General features: G+C 35.4%; 1 protein-coding gene across 2 annotated transcripts in view; it reads left to right on the top strand.

The window, feature by feature from the left end:
- Window positions 1-12324: 12324 nt before the first annotated feature.
- Window positions 12325-24246, top strand: part of LOC306848993 (TBC1 domain family member 22B-like) — a 51758-nt gene continuing 39836 nt past the window's right edge. The window contains exons 1-4 of one of the 2 annotated variants that reach the window (XM_079383801.1): window positions 12348-12602; window positions 19177-19233; window positions 19525-19880; window positions 20902-21069. In XM_079383801.1, coding sequence (XP_079239927.1) covers window positions 12547-12602; window positions 19177-19233; window positions 19525-19880; window positions 20902-21069 — 637 coding nt within the window. In that variant the 5' untranslated portion in view covers window positions 12348-12546. Of the gene's footprint in view, window positions 12603-19176; window positions 19234-19524; window positions 19881-20901; window positions 21070-24246 lie in introns of both variants that reach the window. The other variant, XM_079383802.1, reaches the window with a different exon arrangement.

Genomic DNA, 24246 nt, shown 5'->3' with positions numbered 1-24246 from the left:
ATTTTAATATTAATCTATTTTAAATAACGATCTGACCAAATCTGGGTTCTCTATGACCTACTCTACAGTGCCACCACCACCATTTCAAAAAATCTGTTTTCTTTTGTTTATAGAAACTAAAAATTTAATTTGCTAATGTAAAAATGTGTCCGGTAACCTAAAATATATAAGCAACTGGTTTTATTAGTCAAACATTTAATATGACTCAACTGACCTGAATTAAATAAATTGCACCAATCAAAGTCATATATAGAGGTCAGATCAGGATGAAAAACAACAACATTATTTAAAGTGTTTGGGAAATGCAAAATGTGTTTAATAAATAGAATTTCTTCCAACACAATATCAGTCAGCATTTTCCAGCCTTTTGAAGCTAGACGATTGGAAACATAATCAAACACATTATCTCAGCTTCCCCTGAACTTTCCTTCACTCGGGTTAAGAGTTCTAGTTGCTATTCCGTTCACTCCCTCTCTTTCTCATCGCGCTCTTTCACACTGCTGGGAAATGGAAAGAGAACCCCAGCTGGCTCAAAGCACACTCTCCTCCCTCTCAAAGAACTGGATCTGTTGAGTAATCTTCCCGCACACACATACACACAACAACACTGAAACACTTGGCCGAAAGGAAATTGAGAGTGAGAATATTCATAAGACCGTGCTGTTGCGTTCAGAAACGGCCCAGACGGTTTCAGATCTCTCCCGCACCTGCAGGTGTGTCTCACACACTGTACACCTGGATAATTAGTCCCACTGAGTCAGAGTTTCTGCCACACACGGGCTCAATGATTCGGGCAAGGTCATTGTGGCCTTCGTCTGATTAAACCCTGTTTGCTTCACTTGCATATGTGTGATTGTGTGCTAGGCTGTTTGCTCACGTGCCCAGCTAGATCCATAATCCCATATTCTTTTTTTTTTTTTTTATTCTTTTTTTATTCAGCTTTTAATATGACATTTGCTTTTCCAGAACAAAGGTCCAAAAGGAAAGCAATAGTACGGTATACTAGTTACAAATAAATTCCTCTAATGTTCAAAATAAAGGGTTTCCAAACAGATCACAGTGATAACATCAGCAGGGTGTGAAGAAGAAAAAAAAAATGAATAGATAAATAAAAAATAAAAATAAATAAAAAAATTTAAAAAAGTATATATGTATATAATAAAATAAATAATATATATATATATATATATATATATATATATATATATATATACACATACATACACATATACACATACACATAAAAAAGTAAATTAAATACAAAAATACTTCGATCACCACATAATATTTAGGTAAATCAATTTAAGAGTTACAGATGCAGCATAAAAAACTATGTAAATAAGTCATCTCATTCCTAAGTAATCTAACACAGGCTTCCATATTTTCCAAAATATATCTAGCTTATCATCACCGATAAATCGTAATTTCTCAATATGAATAATGTCCGCTAGCTCACTCAGCAACACATCAAATGTTGGGACAATGTCAAGTTTCCACCTCTGAAGGATCAGTCTCTTTGCAAGTACCATAAATAAAGAAATACCCATGTCTTTCATATGAACTAAAAGAAGGTACCGAAATCACCCCAAAAATGGCAATCATTGGATCTGGAACAATATCTTTTTTATACACTTTTGAAAGCAGGTCAAAAATCATAATCCCATATTCAACTGAACAATAATCATGCATAATTGACTGCACAAAAGCTGCGATACTAAAGCAACATGACAGTCTCTGTATCATTAGTGGCTCTTGTTAAGACAGGCATTTCTTTTTGCTATTACACAATGGATTTCAACAAAACACAACTCTAAAGTTTTTTTTTGTTTTCATACTTGCATTGAGGTATGTAAACCATATAATATCATAGTGACTTGGGGTGGGTTCTTGTATTTAGAAACTACCCAGAAACTGCATAGCAATATTAAACTTAAGTACTGTTCAAATTTGCATGGACAGCTCATGTTTGGCCCAAGAGATATTCTCTTTTTTTAACTCTTTTTGACCTGGACCACTAAGACACCACCAAGCAATTAACTGAGCTTATTACAGTTTTGAATTAAACTATTACTTAAACTTGCTTAAACTATTACTAAAACATTATTTTATGTTTCAATTAGTTCAGTTAAAAAAAAAAAAGTCTGATATATTCGATTTTATAACTGTTTATGTTTATTGAATCATTGATATTTAAATACATACAACATAAATAATGAAATAAAAACAGCAACACATAAATAAAAATATAAATAAATAAATTAGCATTTTAAGTCATAAAGTGTATAGCTGTTCACGTGCATTTGTTGCTGCCGTTAAGAAATCCCCTCTTTTCGCAGAATTTTGTATCTGTTCATCAAACTTACTCTCTCCCATGCAGAACAGACGTTTGGAGAAGAGCATGGGAAACAGAGGCCGTTCACCATATTAGATGTCATACCATCAGAATGATTTTGAAAGGTAAAAACATCTGTAATACAATAACTGCTAGAAACCACCCTGGACCTCCTAATTGAAAAGCAACACCCTCTAGCAACCCCTCAGAACACCTTAGCATTGTTGAGGCACCCGTTAAACAAATTTTTTAATTCTATTACAGTGAAAAAGCACTATAGTCTGTTTTAAAAGACTGTTGTATTTTTAATTGTGTTGATAATGTCATCCATCACATTAGCATGCACAGTGAGCCTCTAAAGAATTAAGTGTGTGTGTATTTTAAAGAACTGTGGGAGCGCTCACAGTGTTTGCTTCCAGGCCGCTCTTCCTGTGTTTCCAGGACTCTACGGAGCTGCTCGGATAGGAATGTGCCTCTGAGAATGACCCAGACTCTTTTTCTCATCAGAATCTGTTTCTACCTGTTAAACTTCTTTCTCCCAAGCTTTTGCGAGCGGGTTCCTTTGACTACCCAGCATTCCTTTCTCAGTGACTCACTCGACTCTCAGCAATGAACTGCAGCGCGCTGATCACAGATCAGCCGTTTGAGCAAAAGGTCATCAGCCGAGAGCAAACCTCAGCAACATTCCTGTCCATCTACACTGGGAGAACACAGGAATCGATATCCCGACCTGCAACTGCAAACACGCAGCTGTTGACAAACCTCTTGTGATTCATCCTTTGGTAAATAGCTGTGTGGCGGCAGTCAAGTTTGGACAAATATGAGGGCCGGGACTAGCTTATGCAGTTATGAGGACAGTTCCGTGTGTGTCCTCCTCCCCAACAGATATTACTCACTGGAGTTTGAGTAACTTGAGAACTCCAGTGGAGTCAGTTCCCATGGTGGAGAATGACTTGTGGTGGGTGGACTCCGTGCAAACTGGAGATGTGCATTGGAATGAATGGGAATGTGAGATTTGGGAGTATTGGTTTTTTATAAGTTCTTGTCTATTTCTCATACTTGGGATGAAAGATTTGAACAAACCCTTAACCCTAAGTATTAAACTAGAGTGCATCTTGCAAATTTGTGCTACAGACATGAATGATACCTCATCGACCAAACTTATATATTTTTTTTGCATGACAAAATATTCTAAAAAAAAAAAAAAAAAATCCCCTTTTTTCTCTCATGAAAACATATTTTATTTTATTTTATTCATTTTAATTAATTTTATTATTTCTTTATTTTATTTCACAAATGAAGAAAACATTTAAATGTTTTTTTATTTATTTTAGAAATTAGAACAAGTCATCTTGAAAAAAATGACAAATTCATAACTAAAATCTTTCAAACAAACATTAAAAAACACCAAAATGGACCATATGAAAAAAAATATTTTATTTAAATATTTTAAATTGTTTAATTATATTAAATTATGTGCTTTAAGAAATTTGCTTTATTTAAATCAATAGCTTTATTATATTAAATTATATTTTAATTAGTGCTGTCAAATGATTAATCGTGATTAATTACATCCAAAACAAAATTTGTTTACATAATACAGTGCCCTCCAAAATTATTGGAACATGAAAAATGGGTGGGTTCAAACAAAAGGTGTGTATAAGATCCAGATGAAAATACCTGTAAATAAAAGTTGAAATGTTAATCTCTCATCTCATATTCATCTTTGGATGTCAAACCCAAATGTTTTCAGTCTACAGCAAAAATAAAGGAATTGGCCTTACTGTTCCAATACTTTTGGAGGACACTATATATGTGTCAGAGGCCGTTTCTCAATACCAAGTTCGCAGAGTCTGGACTTCCGTCCTTTTCGAGTTTGGACTTGCCAAGTTCGACTCAGAAGAACGAACTCTCGAGGACGGGAGGACGAACTGAATTCTGGGTTATGGCCCGTATCAAGTCCGCACAAGTCACCTCTCGATGCATCCTCGGTAAAAGGGGCGGATCAAGAACACATCCGGGGATTTGAACTGGACTTGGCTAGATGTGAACTTTGAATTGGAACAGTACTTGGGCAGCGACTGATGACGTTTCACAAGTCCACAAGAACACAAGTACAGACAAGTACGCATCTTGAGAAATGGCCAGAGAGTCACCACAGTCACGGCAGTCTCCACCAACAATACTCACCAGATCCCAATCCCCTGATTTCTGATCAGCGCCACCTGTCAGCACTATATCCCTGCACTCCTCCCATTCACTCACTGTCTGGTCTCAAACGTTCCATGTTGACTAACCTGACCCACTTACCTTTTGTCTACTTACCAGTTGCTCCAGTGTTCCCATCCCTGTTCTCCACCCCTCCAGTTCGTCACCGTCTCCACGCTCCGCTGTTACCTCCGGATCCCCTGGAAAAGGAAAAAAGACATTCACACTCAGATAAGCCCCTAGAAACATTCCCATTCCCCGCCTGCTTACCTGGACATTCTGCTTATCTCATTCCCCTCTGCTACTACTCAATAAACCTGTTGATTGTATTGCACTTACTTCTGTGTCCTGTGTCTATCTGCTGACAATGTGTTTGTACTGTGTATATTTATTATGTGTATATATACATATACATTCATGCATGCATTTATTTAGGAAAAATGTTATGTTTACATATTATATAATATAAATTACATCAATGTAAATATTTTTAAAATATATATTGTATGTGTATGTATTTGTGTATACATAAATATACACACAGATATTATGTAAACAAACTTTTATTTTGGATGCAATTAATCGTTTGACAGCACTAAATTTAATTATTTTTAAATTAATGTTGCAATCATTCATTTTATTAAATTAGATTTAATTTATTTCTTCAAATTTTGCACAAAGTCCTCTTCTTTAACCTCAGAAGTGAATATGCAACAAAAACAACAACAATAATAGTTTTTAGCAGTGATAACACCAATGTTATTTATTATATTATATTTTTATTTTATTATATATGACACTTGGAAATTATCCAACAGTGGTACAAATATTGCAAAACGTTTCCGAATTTCAAACACGTCAGCAATGTCCTAGAGGTTTCATAACAGAGTTCATAATGCAACAGAAAAAAAAACCTCAATCAGAGTTTACAAACACAAACTGTTTCCTTTTGCACATCTGTTGTAAGACCTCCTACATACCATGCCTTCCCATCAGCCCCTCCTAGCAGGTTTCCAGTAAACCCTCGTATCGCTTCCTCATTCCTCAGCTTGTGATCAGTCAGATATAGACAAGTGAACACTTGCACCTTCTTCCTCTTTGCTCGGCTGCGTCTCATGTCTCCCTCCCACATTCAGGCTTCATTATACAAATTAAACACTAAGTACTTTAATGTGAAAGGACTCACGCTACACGCCGCACTTTACATTTTCACAAAATAAGGGATTAATAGCAGCTTTGTGATTTATCAGCAGTTCTTCGAGGTTTTGGGTACACGATGATGCAAATTTTTCTAGGAAACGTGGCTCTTGTTTTATGTTAAACATCTTGTGTACTGATGTGTACCTAAGTCACATTTCTAAATGTTGTGTCATGATGAGTGTCATATCTACACTGAAAAAAAAAAAATGTGTAGGATTTACTTTGAAACGGATTTTACTTAGAAATTGCTTGAAAATTTCACAAATAATTACAAAGAAACTGCAATAACACATTGAATTAAATGTAAAATTCTTAAGCAAAGACTCAAATAGTAAAAGTACTCCAATAGTATCATTTGCAACCTTGAAAAATCATATTTGACAGTGTACATTTATATATTAGCGCAGTATAACAGGATTGAGAGTTATGTTTTTTTTTTGTGTCGCCAATGAAAAAGCTTTATAGAAAACTACAGAAGAAAGTGCAACATTTCTTCTTGATTTAATAATTCGCTGCTGTGATTCTGTGTTTTTAAACATCAGTTCAGTGAATGAGTATACTATATATGCTAGTAGCCTAAATTTCACAAATAATTTGAGAAAGTTTTAGATAGAAATACTGAAATAGTATTTTCTTGGAAAAAATATTTTATCACTAATTGATCAAAATCAGGTTTTATAGTATATAAAAGTAAAGAATAGTTTATGAAAGTTTTATATTAAATCATACTCCATCTTTACAACTTTGATAAATCATTTAATCACAATACATACATATGTACACAATCATTTCAATGTATATTATGCAATCAGTGACATTCAGGTATTTGTAAGGATATAGTATCCAAATACTATCATGAGTCACAGTCCATGTAGGTTATGTGGGGTTGTGGGTAATAAAGTGCTTGTGTAAACACTCAGGTCTGAGCGGCACGTGATGATGTTATGAGCTCTGGCACTGAAGCTTTTGAAACAGAGCTGCTTTAAAGAGGCCATTATGAGGCCACACTTCCCTTACTGGCATTATGAGGCAAAGGGCACTGGGCCACAATTTCTACTTCCTGCCATATTGTTACAACACTAGAACACCGTCAATACCACGACTGAGGTGAGACCCTTGAGCAAGGCACCGAACCCCCAACTGCTCCCCGGGCGCCGCAGCATTGGCTGCCCACTGCTCTGGGTGTATGTTCTATACTGTGTGTACACTTGGATGGGTTAAATGCAGAGCACAAATTCTGAGTATGGGTCACCATACTTGGCCACACACCACTTCCCTTTCCCTTTCCCTTTACATCTGAAGCTGCATGAGGAGGGCATTTGGCACTGAATCACAGTCACTCTTAAACCATCACAATATTGTTTAAGACCCACCTTGATGAAACACGTGAACGCTGATGAAGAAGCAGCAGTTCTGATCATGCAGTTGCAATATATGGCATAATAAAACAACATCCTTTATAAAAAATAAACAGATCTTTGGCAATATTGTCCTGGACAAATGATGCAGGAGTCATGACTAAACCGTGCACAATATTAAGCCATCAGATCAGCGTGTTCTTTTCATATGATGGTGGGTGTGTTTCCACATGGTGCCTGACAGATTTACACACTTGCACAATATTCTCATCCAAACTTACTTCTGATGAGGATTACTCCATAAACCACAACATAAATCACCCTGCCGGGAATGATTTTAGTCAACACCTTTAGTACACAGTTGACTGTTAAGTGTGTTAACTGAAATCTTCTGCTTTTTACCCTGGAATGCCCAGAGGGCAGTGTACACACACACACACACACACACACACACACATACATGCATGTATGTGTGTGTATAAACACATTATTAAAAAAAACAAAAATGACATTACAGTTAAAGAGAAATACATTTTATATTCAAACATTTTTATGTCAGTTTAAAAATATAAATTTTATACTAAATATTATATCTAGAAATACATACTACAATTACAAAATAATTACATTAAATAAATTAATAATACAATTTTATTTATTTATTCAGTCCTTCATTCATTTAAAATATACAATTATTTAAAAATAAAATGTATATAATTTGCACTACCATTCAAGAGTTTGGGGTCAGATTTTTTGTTGTTTTGTTTTGTTTTGTTTTTGAAAGAATTCTCTTATGCTCACCAAGCTGCATTTATTTGATTAAACATACAGTAAAAACGGTAATATTGTTGCAATTTAAAATAACTGTGGTCTTTTTAAAATACATTTTTAATTACGCTACATGGCCACTTTTTTAATGTCCATCAAGGGAGAACGATTGCCCTCGTAATGGTGTAGTTACAGCTGGGTCAAACTGGACCATTCTAACATGTAACTGTCAGTCCTCTGTCGTGTGTGTCATGTGTTCCTGCCTCATGTGTCCATATTTGGTTTGTTTCCTGTCCTTGTTAAATGTTATCATTAGTTAATTGTTGTCCAGCCGTGTTCGTCTCGTTATCTATGATTATCCCTTGTATATTAGTCCTGTCTGTTCAGTTAGATTGATTCTGGTCTACTCGTTACTCCCCGGTGTTTGGGGCCAGCCTTGCCTTGTCCTGCCATGCCTTGACTATGATTTGAAGTTACAGCCTCATCTGCGTGTTCCTGTGTCCTCCCTCGTGTGTGCACCGTGACAGTAACGTGTTTTCTCTCAGGAGAAAAATTTAAAAAGTAGGACACTTCATTCAAAGTCTCCATTTGTTCTGCATTTAATCTCATCGCTGCCTAGTAGAAACGACTAATATATTAAAGAAATCTCTTTTGTGTTTCTCCTTCCGATGGGATGCAATGACCCCAGTTTTTTTCTTTTTCTTCATTCACTCTTTGTTTTAAATATAGCACATGTCAGAAGAGGAGGTGGAGGATGCTTCGGTTTTTCCTCAGTTCCTCTGCTCTTCCAGTCAGTGCTCTGCCGTTGTGACCTACTTCCTATCCACTCTGACCCACTTCCTGCACTTCCACTCTGACCTACCGCTTGCATCCGCCGGCGGTGCCAGTCTCAACCAGTCCTCTTGTATAACATGCCGCTTGTGAGCGACGTTCAGTCTTAATCTTACACACACACACACACACCCTTTGAGTTGGATGGAGACAATGACTAACTCTCTCCTCAGTCTGTGGGTGGTGCAGACGGAGACTCTGTCCTTGGCATGGAGCTATTGTGTTCACACTCCTTCTGGAAGGCGATATCAAAGTGTCAGGCAGGCCTTGGTGTGGAACAAGATGTACTCATTGAGGAGAAAAGAATCTGCTTTAGTTCAGATTATTTCATTAAGATGATGAAATGAGTACAGTGAAGGTTTTAGATTGATTCCAGACATGTTATAATTGGATTTTATGTATATATGTACCTCAGTTCTGAATTAATTACAAGGACTGGGTAAAAAAAAACATTGAAATGCAATAACGTTAGTTTGTATGTATTATGTAGACTGTAAATGCCCAGGGAAGAAATATCATAAATTAAATCTCTTTAAGAGTTGTTACATTAACATTTATTCATCTGACAGATGCCTTTATCCAGATGCATTCAGTTTTAATAGGGATATTGCTGGATTTTAATATTTTTGGAATTGTTCTATTTAATATTATTGATTTTTATTGCTTAAAATAAATTGTTGATATTTAATTTTTATATATTTTACAATTACATTTTTTTTCTCCTGACTTTTTCAAGTATCCTGATAAAAATACTGCAGTAATCTAACATGTGGCTATTGTTAAAATTATAAAAAAAATAATTTTCAGTAATTGAAATAAAGCTGAAATAAAATGAAAACAAATATTAGATTAAAAACTTTAAAAAAAACAAAGTTACAAAAAAATGTGTAATATTGCCTTAGCAACTAACTGAAATAAATAAGTTTAATTTGAAGCACTAAAGTGACTAAAACGGAAAAAAATAAAATAATAATTGAAGCTATATAGAAATATAAAAAACTAAAACTAATAAAATGACAAAAGCACAATTATTTTACTAAAATTGTATCTAAAATTAAAATCTAAATTTTAAATAAATTATTCAAATTATTTTCAGTAACTGAAATGAGCTGAAATTTTTTTTTTTAAATGCAAATGTTAGATAAAAAGAAATAAACTTAAATGGAAATTAGAAATACTGCCTTGGCAACTAACTAATATAAATAAATTGAAGTTGTATTAGCCTATAAAAATTGAACTAAACGAAAATTAATTAAAGCTATATTCAAAAAAACAATAAACAAAAACTGAAACTAATAAAAATGACAAAAGCACTGAAAACTGAAAATATTCAAAATAATATATAAATAAAATAAGTACTGTAAAAGTGTGTATAAATAATACTAAAATAACACTGTCTCACGCCAAGATACTCAAATTTGCTGAAAAAAAAAAAAGAACTCTCAATTCTCAAAAATGTACATTTGCAAGTTACATTACGCCAATATATTGGAACTGAGAAAAATTTAGTTTTTGATTTGTCATCAGTTTTCACTCAGCTTTTCTCTAAATCTGAATCAAATCCCTCTATCATGTGACAGATTATACATGTACATGATTTTGGTCATATAACTCAATGTGGACTAAACGTGAACATGTTTAAATATGTTTTACCTTTGTAGGGCAGTGTGCTGTCCACAATCATTTTATAGCTCAATAATCTCACTATATGTCAACAATTGTCTCATTTGCGTCTTTTGTTTCTTTATATCTCAGTTAAATCTATGAAAGGGCAACCTCTGAGTAACAGCATTTTCCTCTGGGTGGGCTTTGAAGTGCTTATGTGGTGTTTTTCCTTATAATTTCCCTTTGGAGAAGAGTCACATACATGCTGCAAAAGCAGGATATTGTCTTTCAAGACTTCCTGTCTCAGTCTGCTGACCAACGAGACAGAACCGACTGGTGCATGCACTCGATAACCCGACTCTGGGTGTGTGTGGCACTGAAGAACCAACTACACACACGCTTTTGCACTCATAAAGCAACATTCCACAGATGCCATGGCTTCCTGAAGGACACGAGCAACATGACCTTTCATCTGTTTGTTTCATGTGTGGTGTGTGTGAATGAACTCAGAGGAAGCGCTTTAATGAGGGGGCAATTCTTCAAGCGGGAGGGTCTCAAACTTAAACACACAAGCGGATTGAACCCATTCACACAGTTTAGCGCTCATTTCCACAGCCATTACAGACGCAAACATAATACTTCCCTATCAGCTCTTTGTAAATGAACCCTGATAAACCCGGTGTGTTGAGAGTAGTGTTACTGTATGAATGCTGAGGAAGCTCTTCTCTTTTAAGGGCCTTTGTAGAATAAAAATAGCAAAAGCTATTTGAGGCCACAGGTTCTAGGAATCACGAGCAGCGCTTTATTATCCATTTATAGTTCACAGGAAGTGCCATGTCCAACTTCCGCTAAGGATGTGTGTATAATTGCTTTGCCTTAGGCATATTTACTTTTTTTCTTCATGCATCTGCAGCTGTTGTTATTGTTATTATTTTTTAAAGAATCATTCTAATAATAGAAACACTTAATATCTACTGCATTCAGTTCACAATCGATTTTAATATTACTTTTAATTTACTACAATATACTTAAATATACTCGATATTTTACTTTACAATACATACAAGATATAACAATACGTTATTGAAGTATCAAGCTGATATCTAATGTTTTTGCAATTCTAAGAAAATTAAATATCAGAGTGCACAGGCCAAGTCCATGCCAATTTTGTGATTTAACAGAGGGATAAAGCTTTAAAATATCCGATTTTCAATATCTTTAAAGGTTAATGTTAAAAGTTATGTTTTAACATATGCAATGAAACGATCAGTCTTCGCAAAACATACGTTTGCAAAAATCTAATTAAGAATAGGGCTGATAATAATTTCAGTAAAAGATCAATATTGCACAGGCTTCAGTACAGCAGAGGAAAGTGTAACTTTCAAGTATTTCACTCAGACCTCAGAGGAGAGCCATACATTTATGGGTAACTATTTCCATCTAGTGTTCAAATTGGGGAACTGTGAATTGACTCTTTTATCAATGCATTATAATGCATAATGGTTAAAAAGATTATTAATCACATTTTATTTATGTGGTAAAATAAATAATGACATAATTTGTCATGCATTTATTCATCCATCCTTGTGTTATTTGTTGTACTGCTTTTATGCTGATTTAAAACAAACAAACAAACAAACATTTTTTTTTTCCAAATAGGATGATTTATCATATATGTATTGCGGCAATCTAATGAGAATATAATGAGAACAATAATTTGCAATTACGAGAAATACAAACAAACTCAAAGGAGGGGCGATGTAAAGGTTTGTAAATTTAGTTGCAGATTTTGTGGAGGTTTTGGAATGCACAAATTCTTTTACGCACCAATTGTGCATTAATATTTTTTTCTGCATCTTCTGTATTGCACCTTTATGTTCCCCAGTACACTGTATTGCTCTGTATATTATAGGAAACACGGTTTCAAAGAATGTAGGTGCTGTAGAGATCAAAGTCTAATAAAACTCAAACCCCATTGGTCCGCTCCCATGCACCTGCTAGTCATTTCAACCAATCACAGCGCGACCTCACGCACCTCCAAGATGGCGACGTCCATCCAGAACCGCTGTAGGCACATTCGGTGTTGGCAAAATACTCGCAGTAACTAATCAAAACAAAGTAAGACAACATGCGGCAATACAACTAATAACATCGTTTTCGCCGTTGGAAATCTGCATTTGTCGGTTGACTGTGTGGGGTTCGCTTTCATGGCTGTTTGAGCGTGAAATTGGGCGTCCTCTCGCCATGGCCACCGACAACAGGATTCATTTCTGGCGGAAAAACCCAAAGGTTCCCGGGAGGTGAGTTTAATCACTTATTTCCTCTTTGAAATAGTTTAAGTGTGTTCTTTTGTACTCAGAAATAATTTTATATTAATGTATCGACTCTGACCAGCTGCTTTGTTTACTAGACACCGTGGCTGTGTGAAACATAGAAAGCTGTCTATTTTGACAGCATGGCTGTTCTGGACGTATGTTGCGTTTTTGCTCATGTTGTAAAGATCAAAGTTAAGATTATTTGTGCATATTATGAAACTGATGTTGTGGTGTCCGCTTGTGGTCATATGGTAACGAATTTAGTGTTGGTTTGTATCAACCCTTACTATAGTTCAACATTTTTGCTACTTATAGTTATTTTTGCTACTATAAAACTGTGGTAACTTGGGGTTTAGGTGCAATTTTAATCATAAACATAAAGCTTCTGGCACTGTATGATTTCATAATAATTTGTTATGATGTTACAGTAACTGGACTAACTATGCATGCTATCTATGTACTAATCAGTGCTTGCCATGGTAATTTTTGTAAAGGAAGCACAACTACCTGCATATGCATTGCTTTGGTTGTTTTCTAAACAGTATTTAATTAAATAGTAATTGAACCTCTTAAAGCAGACATGTAGGTTTGTCCAAGTTGTCCTCGCTGGGCCTTTTGTTTAGTGTGGAGAGAGAGTTTGCTGAGTGTGCTTCATTGCGGGTTGTTTGGATTTTCATGGTCACTGACAGAATCAGTTCATCTGACTGCGAACGCAAGCTTGTGATGACTGGACAGTTTCCTGTAGATCAGATGTTATATCAGGCCTTGCATAATCTTGCAAAAGAGGAACTCTCATGCAGTCAGTGTGGAAGATGTGCTGCTACTCTTGGTGTACAGCAGACACTGAAATTCACTTTTTTCTTTAAGAGCTAATATTCGCACATGATGGAATTTAATTTCAGGGGTATTTTTTTATTACTTTTGGAAAAATAAAATGTTATATGTTTTTATCTACTAGTTTAAATTCAGTTTTTAAAACATATAAGCACATATGTTTCTTTTTAAGATAGCCTGAGTTGTAGTTAAAGATTGTTTGCTGTTATCTCAATATTACCTCTGTATTATCTAGATAGAAGTTATTGCCAATAGGTTTTATGTTGTTAAATTGCCACTGGCTTCAGTCTTAGATATTTTTTATTTGTTTCCTCTTTTTCAGTCTCTTTTACTTTTATGCATTTTATGCACACAGTCTGTGCTATGCTTAAATTGTATCCTTTTTTTGGCATGTGGCATTTTTGACCCTTCAAAATCTTTGTGTCAGTTAGATCTTTTATGTTTCTGAAAAATAAGATTTTTCACCAAGGCACAAAATACAGTTAAGAACAGTTATTATTACAGTTACAAGGAATAGTTCACCGAAAATGAATATTGCCATCATGTCGTTCCAAACCTGAATAAGTTTCTTTATGTTGAACACAAAACAAGATATTTTTAAGAATTTTGAAGAACCAAACAGTTGTTAGTTCCCATTGACTTCCATAGTAGGGAAATAAATACTATGGAAGTCAATGGGGACCTTCAACATTAAATGAGGACCATTTAACATAAAAAAGAAACTCATACAGGTTTGGAACAACACGAGGGTGAGTAAATGATGACAGAATTTTAATTTTTTAGTGAACTTGGCTATCAGTTTTCTATTTTAGCCTATTTTAAAACTGTATTTTTAAAATACAGCAACCATTTCAGTCATGAGTCACATGATTCTTCAGAAATCATTGTATAGTTGTGCTGATTTGGTGCTCAATATAATAGAATTGGTTATATTGTGAAATATATTATTTCAGATTTTTAAAAAAAAAGTGTATTTTAATATATGTTAAAGTTAAGATGTTTAAAAAAAACAAAAAAATCAGTAGACAAATCTCCATAAAGCAGATTTATAAATTGTGAGTGAAAATGACCTTTATATATTGCGTGCTATTGTGAAGACTGTAAGTCTGTCTCTTGCAGCCTCGTTTTCATCCGTTGTAATATGGCATCTAACCTGAATAAGATCTAATTTGCTGCTCAAGAAACATTTCTTATATGATACAGATTTTTTTTTCCAGGATTCTTTGATGAAGTTCAAAAGAATTGCATATAATTAAAATAGAAATCTTTGTACATTATAAATGTCTTTACTGTCATTTTTTAATGAACTGTATAAAATTAATTTATTTGAATAATTTCTGAACTTTAATGGTTTATACATTGACAAAGGTTCCTGCTGTTTTTGGAAATAGTTCTTTTTTTATAAGTTCTTTGTCTTTTAAAATTGATATGTTTGATACATTTGATATATTTTACTACAGTTTCCATGGTATCATATCTTCAGAAAGTTGCTGTATTGTGAGCAGAACACAATGAAGATGATGTTAGAAATGGATGGGATTCCCCTCTGTGATGGGAAAGATGAACAGGTGGAGCTGAAGCAGCCGTTATTGTTTGGGTGTGGTTGTGATTCCAGACTGTTTGAGTTGCTTGTTCAGGTGAATCGGCAGCAGTTGGAGGACGCACAGTGGGTGTGATCCCGCTGTAATATGAGTGGACGAGAGGTGTGGCCCCTTTCCCACTGTTTATCTCATTTAACAGAAGGGACAGAGCATGCAAAAGTGATACTAGGTGCTTCCAGACAACTGTGGTGTCATCTTAGTAAAATGACATGACCTACAGTTGTAGAAAGGTGCACAAAAAGGTGTTCATTCACAGAGTGTGTCTTCATATTAGTTGATAACTGAATTATAGGCTTGTTTAATTCATTATAATAGCAAGTTAATGAAATTCTCAATGGAAATGATTAATTACATTGATAGTTTTCCCACTCTGTTAGCTTTTCTATGTAGATTATAGTGTGAAAATATCTTCTGTGTGTGTATAGCAGAAGGAACAGCACACGTTTAAGATAACGCTGCCCTCCAGCAAACTGCTCGCATACTCAAACACACTCCTCACTCACAGCCCAATATTTAATGCAAATGCGAGCAGCTTGCTTACATATCTGGAAGTAATTTACCTTTTATTTTCTGCTCGCATGAAAATTGATGAGTTGTATTTCAGCTGTGTGCATTGTGTTTTTGCCAGCTATTCTGTGGTCCCATTTGCACATAATGCCTTTAGTATTGTGTTGATTTCACCAGAAAAGGACCTTGTAACAACCATACTGTTAATTTTCCTTTCAACAATATGACCACACCTATGGCCCTGTGTTGCCTGTAAAAATTCTGCTTAGCATTGCAATGTTTGGAGTTCTCTCACCACCATTATGCAGGATATTGCACAGTAACTCACAATAGCCTCTGATATTATAGAGATTTATATTTATATGTTTTAGTAATGTGGAAGACCCAGCAGTGTGCTTGGCTTTTAATTTGAGATGTATTTTTTGCTGTCACTAAGCACCAGCAGGTCTATCTCCCTGCTCTGGAATTGTTACCACAGCATCTCCAGATATTTGTGTTTCGCTGTGGGTTTCAGACTAGGGTCGGGGGACGTATTGAATATTCAGAGTATATTTACAGTATACAGTTAAGCAGCATTATGGATGTCACAATGATGGCTATGTTTAGAATAGCATAATGCAATGCTATTCTTACCGTTTCTGTAGTGTGCATTATATTCTGTTCATAGTATGCAACTTTTATGTATGCTTAGATGACTGATTATTTGCCAAACATCCAAAATGCAACCTAGCACTCTGTATCTCATGAAACATTGTATTTAACTTAACCTTCCATTTCTGTTTGACTGCTGTGATTTGTGGTCCGTTTCATTAAATGTCTACACCACTCTTAAGCCTTAAATTAACCTTAACTACTGTTTAAAATTTAAGATTTATTTGTAATGTTACAAAAATAAGTCTCTAGTTGTAATGCTTACCAAAGCTATGTTTATTTGAATAAAAATAGTTAAAAAAGTACAATTGTGAAATATTATTACAATTTAAAATTGGCTTAATATTTGAATATATTTTAAAATGTTACATTTATTTATTTATTTATTTACTGTTTTAATCTTTGTGGATAAAAATAGCATTTCTTTCCAAAATAAAAAAAACCCCATACTATTCAGTTTTTGGTAGTGTATGTAATGTAATGTACTATCTGAAACGGTTGCTTGGGTTATATTATGTGGAATGCATTAAGCTTGTATTAAGTCATGAATACAGCTGTGTCATTAACTTAGTTTCACTATCCCTCCTTGTCTTGTAACTCAGTGACTCAGAAGTTTAAGGGCAAAGATATGTTTTGATAGCATCTCTAAGCTTTTTTATACTTTTATGGTGCCTTTTATCTCATTTTAAAGGTTGATGTTCCCAGTCAGTTTTTCATTATATGGAAAATTGGCCAGGATATTCCTTAGCAGTTTACTTTTTTATTCCACAGAAGAGGAAAAGTCATGCGGTTTTGATTGTAAATATGTAAATATTGAGATTTATATCAGTTACTATATCATACGATAAGGCTGAAAATAGAATTTGTCATCCGGTAGAGACATCCGGTACACGCTCACGTGACGTTGCTGTGCTACTCAGTCAAGAAAACTTATCGTTTGCACGTTTTTAAGCATTGTGGTTTAAAAACAAGAGGTTTTAAACTGTTGAAATTAGGGATGCACGATGTTATCGGACTGATATCGGAATCAGCTGATAATGGTTTAAATGTAAATATCAGCATCGGCCTGATATGAAAAATTATGCCGATATGTCTTGCCGATAAGAGTAATACATTAACTCACATGTGCTCAGGCTGTACTAGTGATTAGATCACGTCAGCAGTGTGGCTCATTCTTGAAGCAAAGTTTTTTCTTAATGACGATTAGATTGACTGACTGTTTTGGATAGCTGCATTTAATCTGTGAAATCCCATACAGAATAACCTGTTCTAATATACCTGTTCTCAGAATAACCAGAATAACCACTGTTTTACTTTTTGACAACTCTTTTGTTTTAGACCATCTACAAATGTTAAATCTTAAAATAAAATGTTAGGGTTAACACTGCATCTTTCTGGGGGAAAAAATGCAGCGATTGATATAGTTTATTTATAGTTATTTTCAAAGCTTCAATGTACTGTTAAAAAACCTTCATTTTTATTTAATTCTAATAAGTTCTTTTTAAAACCTAACCAAAATTTGAAATATTTTGCTTATAATTTCTGCACAGGAGAGACTTGGTGTTGTTTCCAAACGAAAGGAAATATATCGCTATCAACCAAAATGAGTTGAAAAATATCGGCATATTGGATATCGGCAAAATCCAATATCGTGCATCTGTTGTTGAAATGCAATTGGCAGCGAAAGAGAACTCATTTCGCTGTATGTGCGTGTTGTCCGAGATGTGGGCGCGTGCTCATAGAGAGGGGGAGTATTGAACGGAGTTAGACTGATTTATTTAGAACTAAGGCCAATTTATAGGCCTTGAAAGGTTAAATACACACACTTGTGTGTGTCAAAATACCATCTATGCAAGTATCCTTGAAAACACAGTAGCTCTAAGTCTTAAGTGAAAGCAAATAGCTGAAAATGTTTGATTATTTTATGTAGCATGTCTTATTTGTTCTACTGTTTTTTTTTTTGTCCTATTGCTTTAATTTGTTTCTTATTCTTATTTAAAGGTGGGGAAAGTGATTTCTGGAAGCCAATGTTAATATTTGAAATCACCAAAACAAACATGCCCCTACCCTAAAAGGGTCTCGCCCCTATTTTGATAGCTCCGCCCCACACATACGTAGCCTACGCAACCCAGGCAACGATTAGTTCTGTGAAACAAAGCAAAACCAATGTTACACCGTGTCTACACCGGATGCGAGCGGCGCGATAAAATACTATAGAAGTCATTATATTCAGTGATGCTGTCTACACTGGATGTTGCGTGGTTCGACACGACAATTCCCCGACAGAGAACTGTTGCCGCGTTCTATTTATGTCATACTGACACAAATTTCAAATTATTTTCAATGGTCGCTTTATCGCGTCCAGTGTAGGCATACTTTAGCTGTTGTGGCGCATCCAGTGTGGACACGATGTTACTAACCTATAGAGAAGAACCAAAGCAACCTCAACGTCCGATCGCAGGCCTTCCGCTCTTTGAGTTCTCTCCAGCGCTGGAAAGCTGATCCGATATTTACACGGGTCCTACTTCTTGCCTTATCATTTCCGCAGACGTTTTCTGCTTTTGTTTTTTATCTGCCATCTCTATCTTTGTCGCTCGGCTGTTCACTGAACGCTCTCTCCTCCATATAATGAGTAGACACGCCTCTTACTGCTGATTGGCTACAAGTTTGTTTAGGTACTCTGCCCCGACTCGTTTTTGATAAATTACATACCCCTCCTTTAATCGCTGACTAGTATTAGTTTTTTTTGTGATATTTACACTGGTTACAAGAATTATGAAATTGCTTTGGTATCAAAAAATTTGATATCATGAAGACCTTATTTAAAACAAAAATAATGATATTGTGACAAATATCGTCGTAATAAAATTACTCATGTCGTGATATAAGATTTTGGTCATATCGCCCACCACTACCCAGTCCTGTTTCTGATTCTCAAAGCACATATCAGCTTTTCTTTCTTTTAGCTTACAGCCAGTATATGGAGCACAACACCCTCCTCTGGACCCACGCAGACACCGTCCGTAAGTGCTGCTGCTACATGTCAACTGTCTGCGTGCAAATCAGCCATTTGATTTTTTTCAGTTATTTGTGCCTTTACTCTCTTCATTCATGTTTTCTGTCTTTCAGTTGTGGTCCGAATCACTCTGAATATGTTTGAGTGCAAGATTTGCATAAACCTTATGCAACTTTTTATCTATTTATTTATTTTTTATTTGTCTTGCATTATCCTTTCTAACTGTAACCAGTTCATATGTTATAGATCGTGTGCAATATTGCCATTTTCAAAAACCTGTTTATTTGTTTCCTTACAGATTAAAAGATGCTCTAAAGGCCAGCAGTGTGAACACAAAATCCAAAAAACCTTCCACTTTCCATGAATTTGCTCGGAGCACCAATGATGCATGGGACATTGATGATGAAGAGGATGACGATATGTTTAGTCTTAAACAGCCCTCATCTTCACCTGTCCAATCACGATCCATGCCTCAAACACCCTGCCTCAAAATCATCAAAACCCCAGAAGACACAGAGCCACTGCCCCACTCACTGGACAGGCAGGAACCAATCAGCACAAACCCCAATCAAGATCGACTGGATATAGAAAGCGGTCCAGCCAATGGCAGGGTGGTAAAGTCAAGCAGCGACGCCCAGCTGAATGTTAATGCAGGTATGCTGGTAGATGTTGTTTTTAAGCTTGGAAGAAGATATAAAATCATCAATCAGATGTAGGTTTTTTCCACCTACCTTTAATCTAAAAAGTCCCGTCATTACCTAATTACTGTTTGTTACATGGCTTGTATGGTTGTATGAATTAGTTTTTGACCATCCATTCAGAGACCGCACCAAGTTTGCTTTCTTTAAAGGTTAGACATGGCCAAAAGGTCACTTGTATTTCCAACCCTTATCTGAAAAGTTTGGTTGGAAGTATCTATTGAAAATTTGCCTTGCAAAATGAGACCAAGAGTCATTTGTCTATTTGACTAAAATACCTATACATTAAATGTATATGTATGTATGTATGTATGTATGTATGTGTGTATATATATATATATATATATATATATATATATATATATATATATATATATATATATATATATATATATATACACACACAGTATCTCACAGAAGTGAGTACACCCCTCACATTTTTGTAAATATTTTATTATATCTTTTCATGTGACAACACTGAAGAAATAACACTTTGCTACAATGTAAAGTAGTGAGTATACAGCTTGTATAACAGTGTAAATTTGCTGTTCCCTCAAAATAACTCCACACACAGCCATTACTGTCTAAACAGAGGATAAAGACCAAGGAGAGGGAGTGGTCATGGTGAAACATCCAATCATTTGGTATCTCTGAAAATAAAAATAAAAAAGCTCTGGAAAGCCCTGAATGTGCTCTGTACAGGACATCCAGACTTAAAACTGTGACATGTAACATCTCAGAGAAATCGCTAAAAAATAATGTCCTCTACAGAGGACAAAACTATATAGCTGGTAGTCAGGAGGATATACATGTACATGTTAAATAATATATATTTTTAATTTATTTAATAGTACCTTCATTCAAAAATATATATTAACATATAATCATATATAATGTTATTTGTAATTTTGTAAAGATTTTTATAAAATATATTTTAATATTAATGCTTAATATTTGTATTTTTCTGTCCTGTTTAGCTCGCAATACTCTGCAAAAACAGCAGTCACTTCCTGTGCGGCCCATCGTTCCATTGGTTGCCCGCATTTCGGACCAAAATGCCTCAGGAGCTCCGCCCATGACGGTGAGAGAGAAGACTCGATTGGATAAATTCAAGCAGCTACTTGCCAGTCCCAACACAGACTTGGGTAAGCCTTAAAACAAACAATTAGAGATTTGTGCAAGCGTTAAAAGAAAAACAAGGGATAAGGTCTGTTTTCAGCGGCATTATGAAAGTGGCCACTTGTGGGTTATTTGTGTAAGATATTAAAGCCCATCCATCAGGGACCTCAAAACAGAATGCCGCCAAACCCTCACATGTGTTCACACCTCATTTTCTCGCCTGCTTTTCCACCTCTAGCTGAATCACTTTGCCAGGTGAGACAGTGTGGGATGGCAGAATGGATGAAAACCGTCCATGATGTTATCCTAGTCTTCCTGAGTTCACGCTGAGAGGCCCTTCTGTTCTCTCCACATTCTCCAACCAATCATCTCTTAAAGTGCACCTGCGAGCTAGTGGAACAAAAACAAGTTCTGCGCGTGCCTGCGCTCATTTGTGCCGCTGATGCTATAATGATGCTATCAAAGAGACTCACTCTTCTTTGCTTTATAACTAAGTTTCAACCTCCGCAGGCTCTGAGCTTTCTGAGCGACAGGCTGAAATCATGGGGGAATGAGAACCATCAGTCATTGGAGGGGAAATTAATGCGTATGCACTTCTTTCACAGCGCCTTATGAAAAATGTGCTTGTGATGTAGTTGGAGGGGCTTCCCTGCACAGTATTCGGAGTTCATAATAGCTTCTGAGATCTTTCATCATTCTGCTATCATATGACGCTTGGCAGGTGTCCAATGCCATTAGTATTTTAGGAGCGCTTGGATATCGGTTTCGTGTTTGTTCTAACTCAAAAACGACCCAGGAGCGATCTCACCAGATGTTTCTCAGCAAGTCTTTAAGTTTTCATAGACATTGTAAAAAGCGGTTTTTACATTCGCTGATCACGATGACCCAGAGGGCTTGGCGGGAGTTCGCAAAAACAATCCTTAAAAAGTGGTTTAGAGTTCAGCACCTGGACAGATCGATGATATCGGTCTAATGGCATCCACCTGCATTGTAATGTTTACTTCATAACAATGACTAAATAAGTAATTGAGAGCGGTGGAGTTGAAAAGCTCCATTCAATTAAAAAAAATAAAAGCAGACAGAGAAAATAGTTAAAATTCACTATGATTCATCTGGTTATGACAACAATTATCTTTTCTTTTTATTGTAAGACTCGAAAGTACAATACGGTAGACTTTTATTTCTTTTTTTAGTGGTTATTGCAAAAGCAGGAATCATGCTACAACATTTGATTAACCAGTGCATGCTGATGAACTTTATCATAGTTTATTTTTATGGTAATGAAAGTGTTCAACATTCAACTCGTTCTTTTTTATCAGTATTATTTGTGATTTTTAAATTTTGTGAACAGGAATTCCTTTTTTCGTGAGCTTTCACTTTCAAATTTGCGATCTTGGTGTCACATTTTACAAGAAAAGATAATTGTCTGTTTTGCTTATATCTACACACCTTTCACTTTTTAAGACTAAAACAAAAGATGGATTAATTGTTATTCTTAATTAAAAAGCACAACAACAATAAAACAGTAGGTTACAATGACAAACTATCTTACATAACATTTATCAACAAAACTAATAAGACCAGGCATGGCAGGACACATCACATGCAGTATTATATACGTCTAATAAATTACAGAATGTTTAGCAAACACTGAGCAATCAAATAATAAAAATATAAAAAAATTAAGGAAAGCCTCCATAGCGTAACGTGGGGTAAACAGCAAAGATAACAAGCTTCTCAAAACAACAAAAAAAGAAAAGTAAAACTAAACTGGCTGTCGCTGACAGGACTTGCATGTTTTTTCTACAAGAACACCAGCGTGTTCACCTTCTCTGGTTTAAGAAGCGGTCTTTTACTTTAGTTTGAAAACAAAATCCTCCGTTGCGCTCTGTCCGCGACGCGCACGTTTACGCTCGTGCTGACGCGACGAGTATAAACCAGGCTCTACCCACGAAGCGCTCACGCTGAAAGCACCTCTCTTCACGTGATCAGTGAAATCTGACTCCTGCTATAATGTGCTGCGGCTGGCAGCGCGCGCTGTATGAAACAGACGTTTTGGAGTAGCGCAGACCAGGCACTCCTACAAATGCGACCAAGTCAAATTTTAACTCGCAAAAAATTACCATTTTGGTGGTAGTCTAGACCCTAGTCATGTTAAATTTAATCTTCGTATTACAACAATAAAAAACATTTTATTTCTAAAAAGCTTTAGCAGCAACACTAATATTAGCAGTAAGCAAAATAAACGTAGAATGTCTAATGTTTTCAAATGGAGAAAATAAATAAAGGACAGGTTCTAAATTATGCTGCTGACAGCGCGGTTTATCTGCATTTACACAGAACTATAGGCTACTCAAACTGCGATCGATTGCAGAGAATTTCCATAGAATTGTATTAATTTAGATGTTTATAAACTAAATAATGTTTATATAGTAAGTGTTAATACAATTTAGGGTGCTTCAAAAAAGTGAATCTTGTTAAAAGTTACATGCAGTGGCCGTGCTGAGCATTGAGCATCAACCCGCTGAGTGAACTGCAATATGAAAGCGGCTTCACGAGACTAATGATGAGCATATAGACAACAGAGAGAGAATTACATTCAGCGCTTTTATTTCCAACATGCGCTAATTCATGGCTGTGTTATTTCAGGCAAAGTTATATCTTTATAGGCACAGGGCTTGACAGAGTATCTTATTTATCGTATTTCTTAGAGCAAAGTTGCATAAACTACATATCAGGCATTTATGTAATACATCTAATTTGTGCATTAATGACTAATATTAAATAGTTTACTAACTACAGCAAATCAAGTATCTGCACGCCGTTGTTGTTGTCTTGTCTCCCCTCAGATGCGCCGCAATTGCGATCCTGCGCGCAATTCTCAAAACACCCACAATATGGCGGTGTTTATTACAAAACCGATATCCGATTATGGAAAAATGCTTAAATATCGGGACAATATCGGTAAATCAATATAGCGGTCGATCTCTACTAGTAACCACACAGAGTACCCTAGCAACTGCATAGAAACACATCATAGAAAGTTTTGCAAGGACACATTTTCTGAAGAAATTGAGTTGAAATTACCATACTCTACTGTGGAATTGCTAATTGTTCTTTGGAAATTGTTTTTCTTTGTGACATTTTAATTGTCTGTTTTCATTTGTATTATTTTTTTTTTATTTCAGTAGCTCCTAAATCTC

The sequence above is a fragment of the Barbus barbus genome (genome assembly GCF_936440315.1).
Source record: "Barbus barbus genome assembly, chromosome: 29".
Taxonomy (NCBI): Eukaryota; Metazoa; Chordata; class Actinopteri; order Cypriniformes; family Cyprinidae; genus Barbus; species Barbus barbus.
The sequence above is the reverse complement of the archived record's forward strand: the minus strand, read 5'-3'. Positions and strand labels throughout refer to the sequence as shown.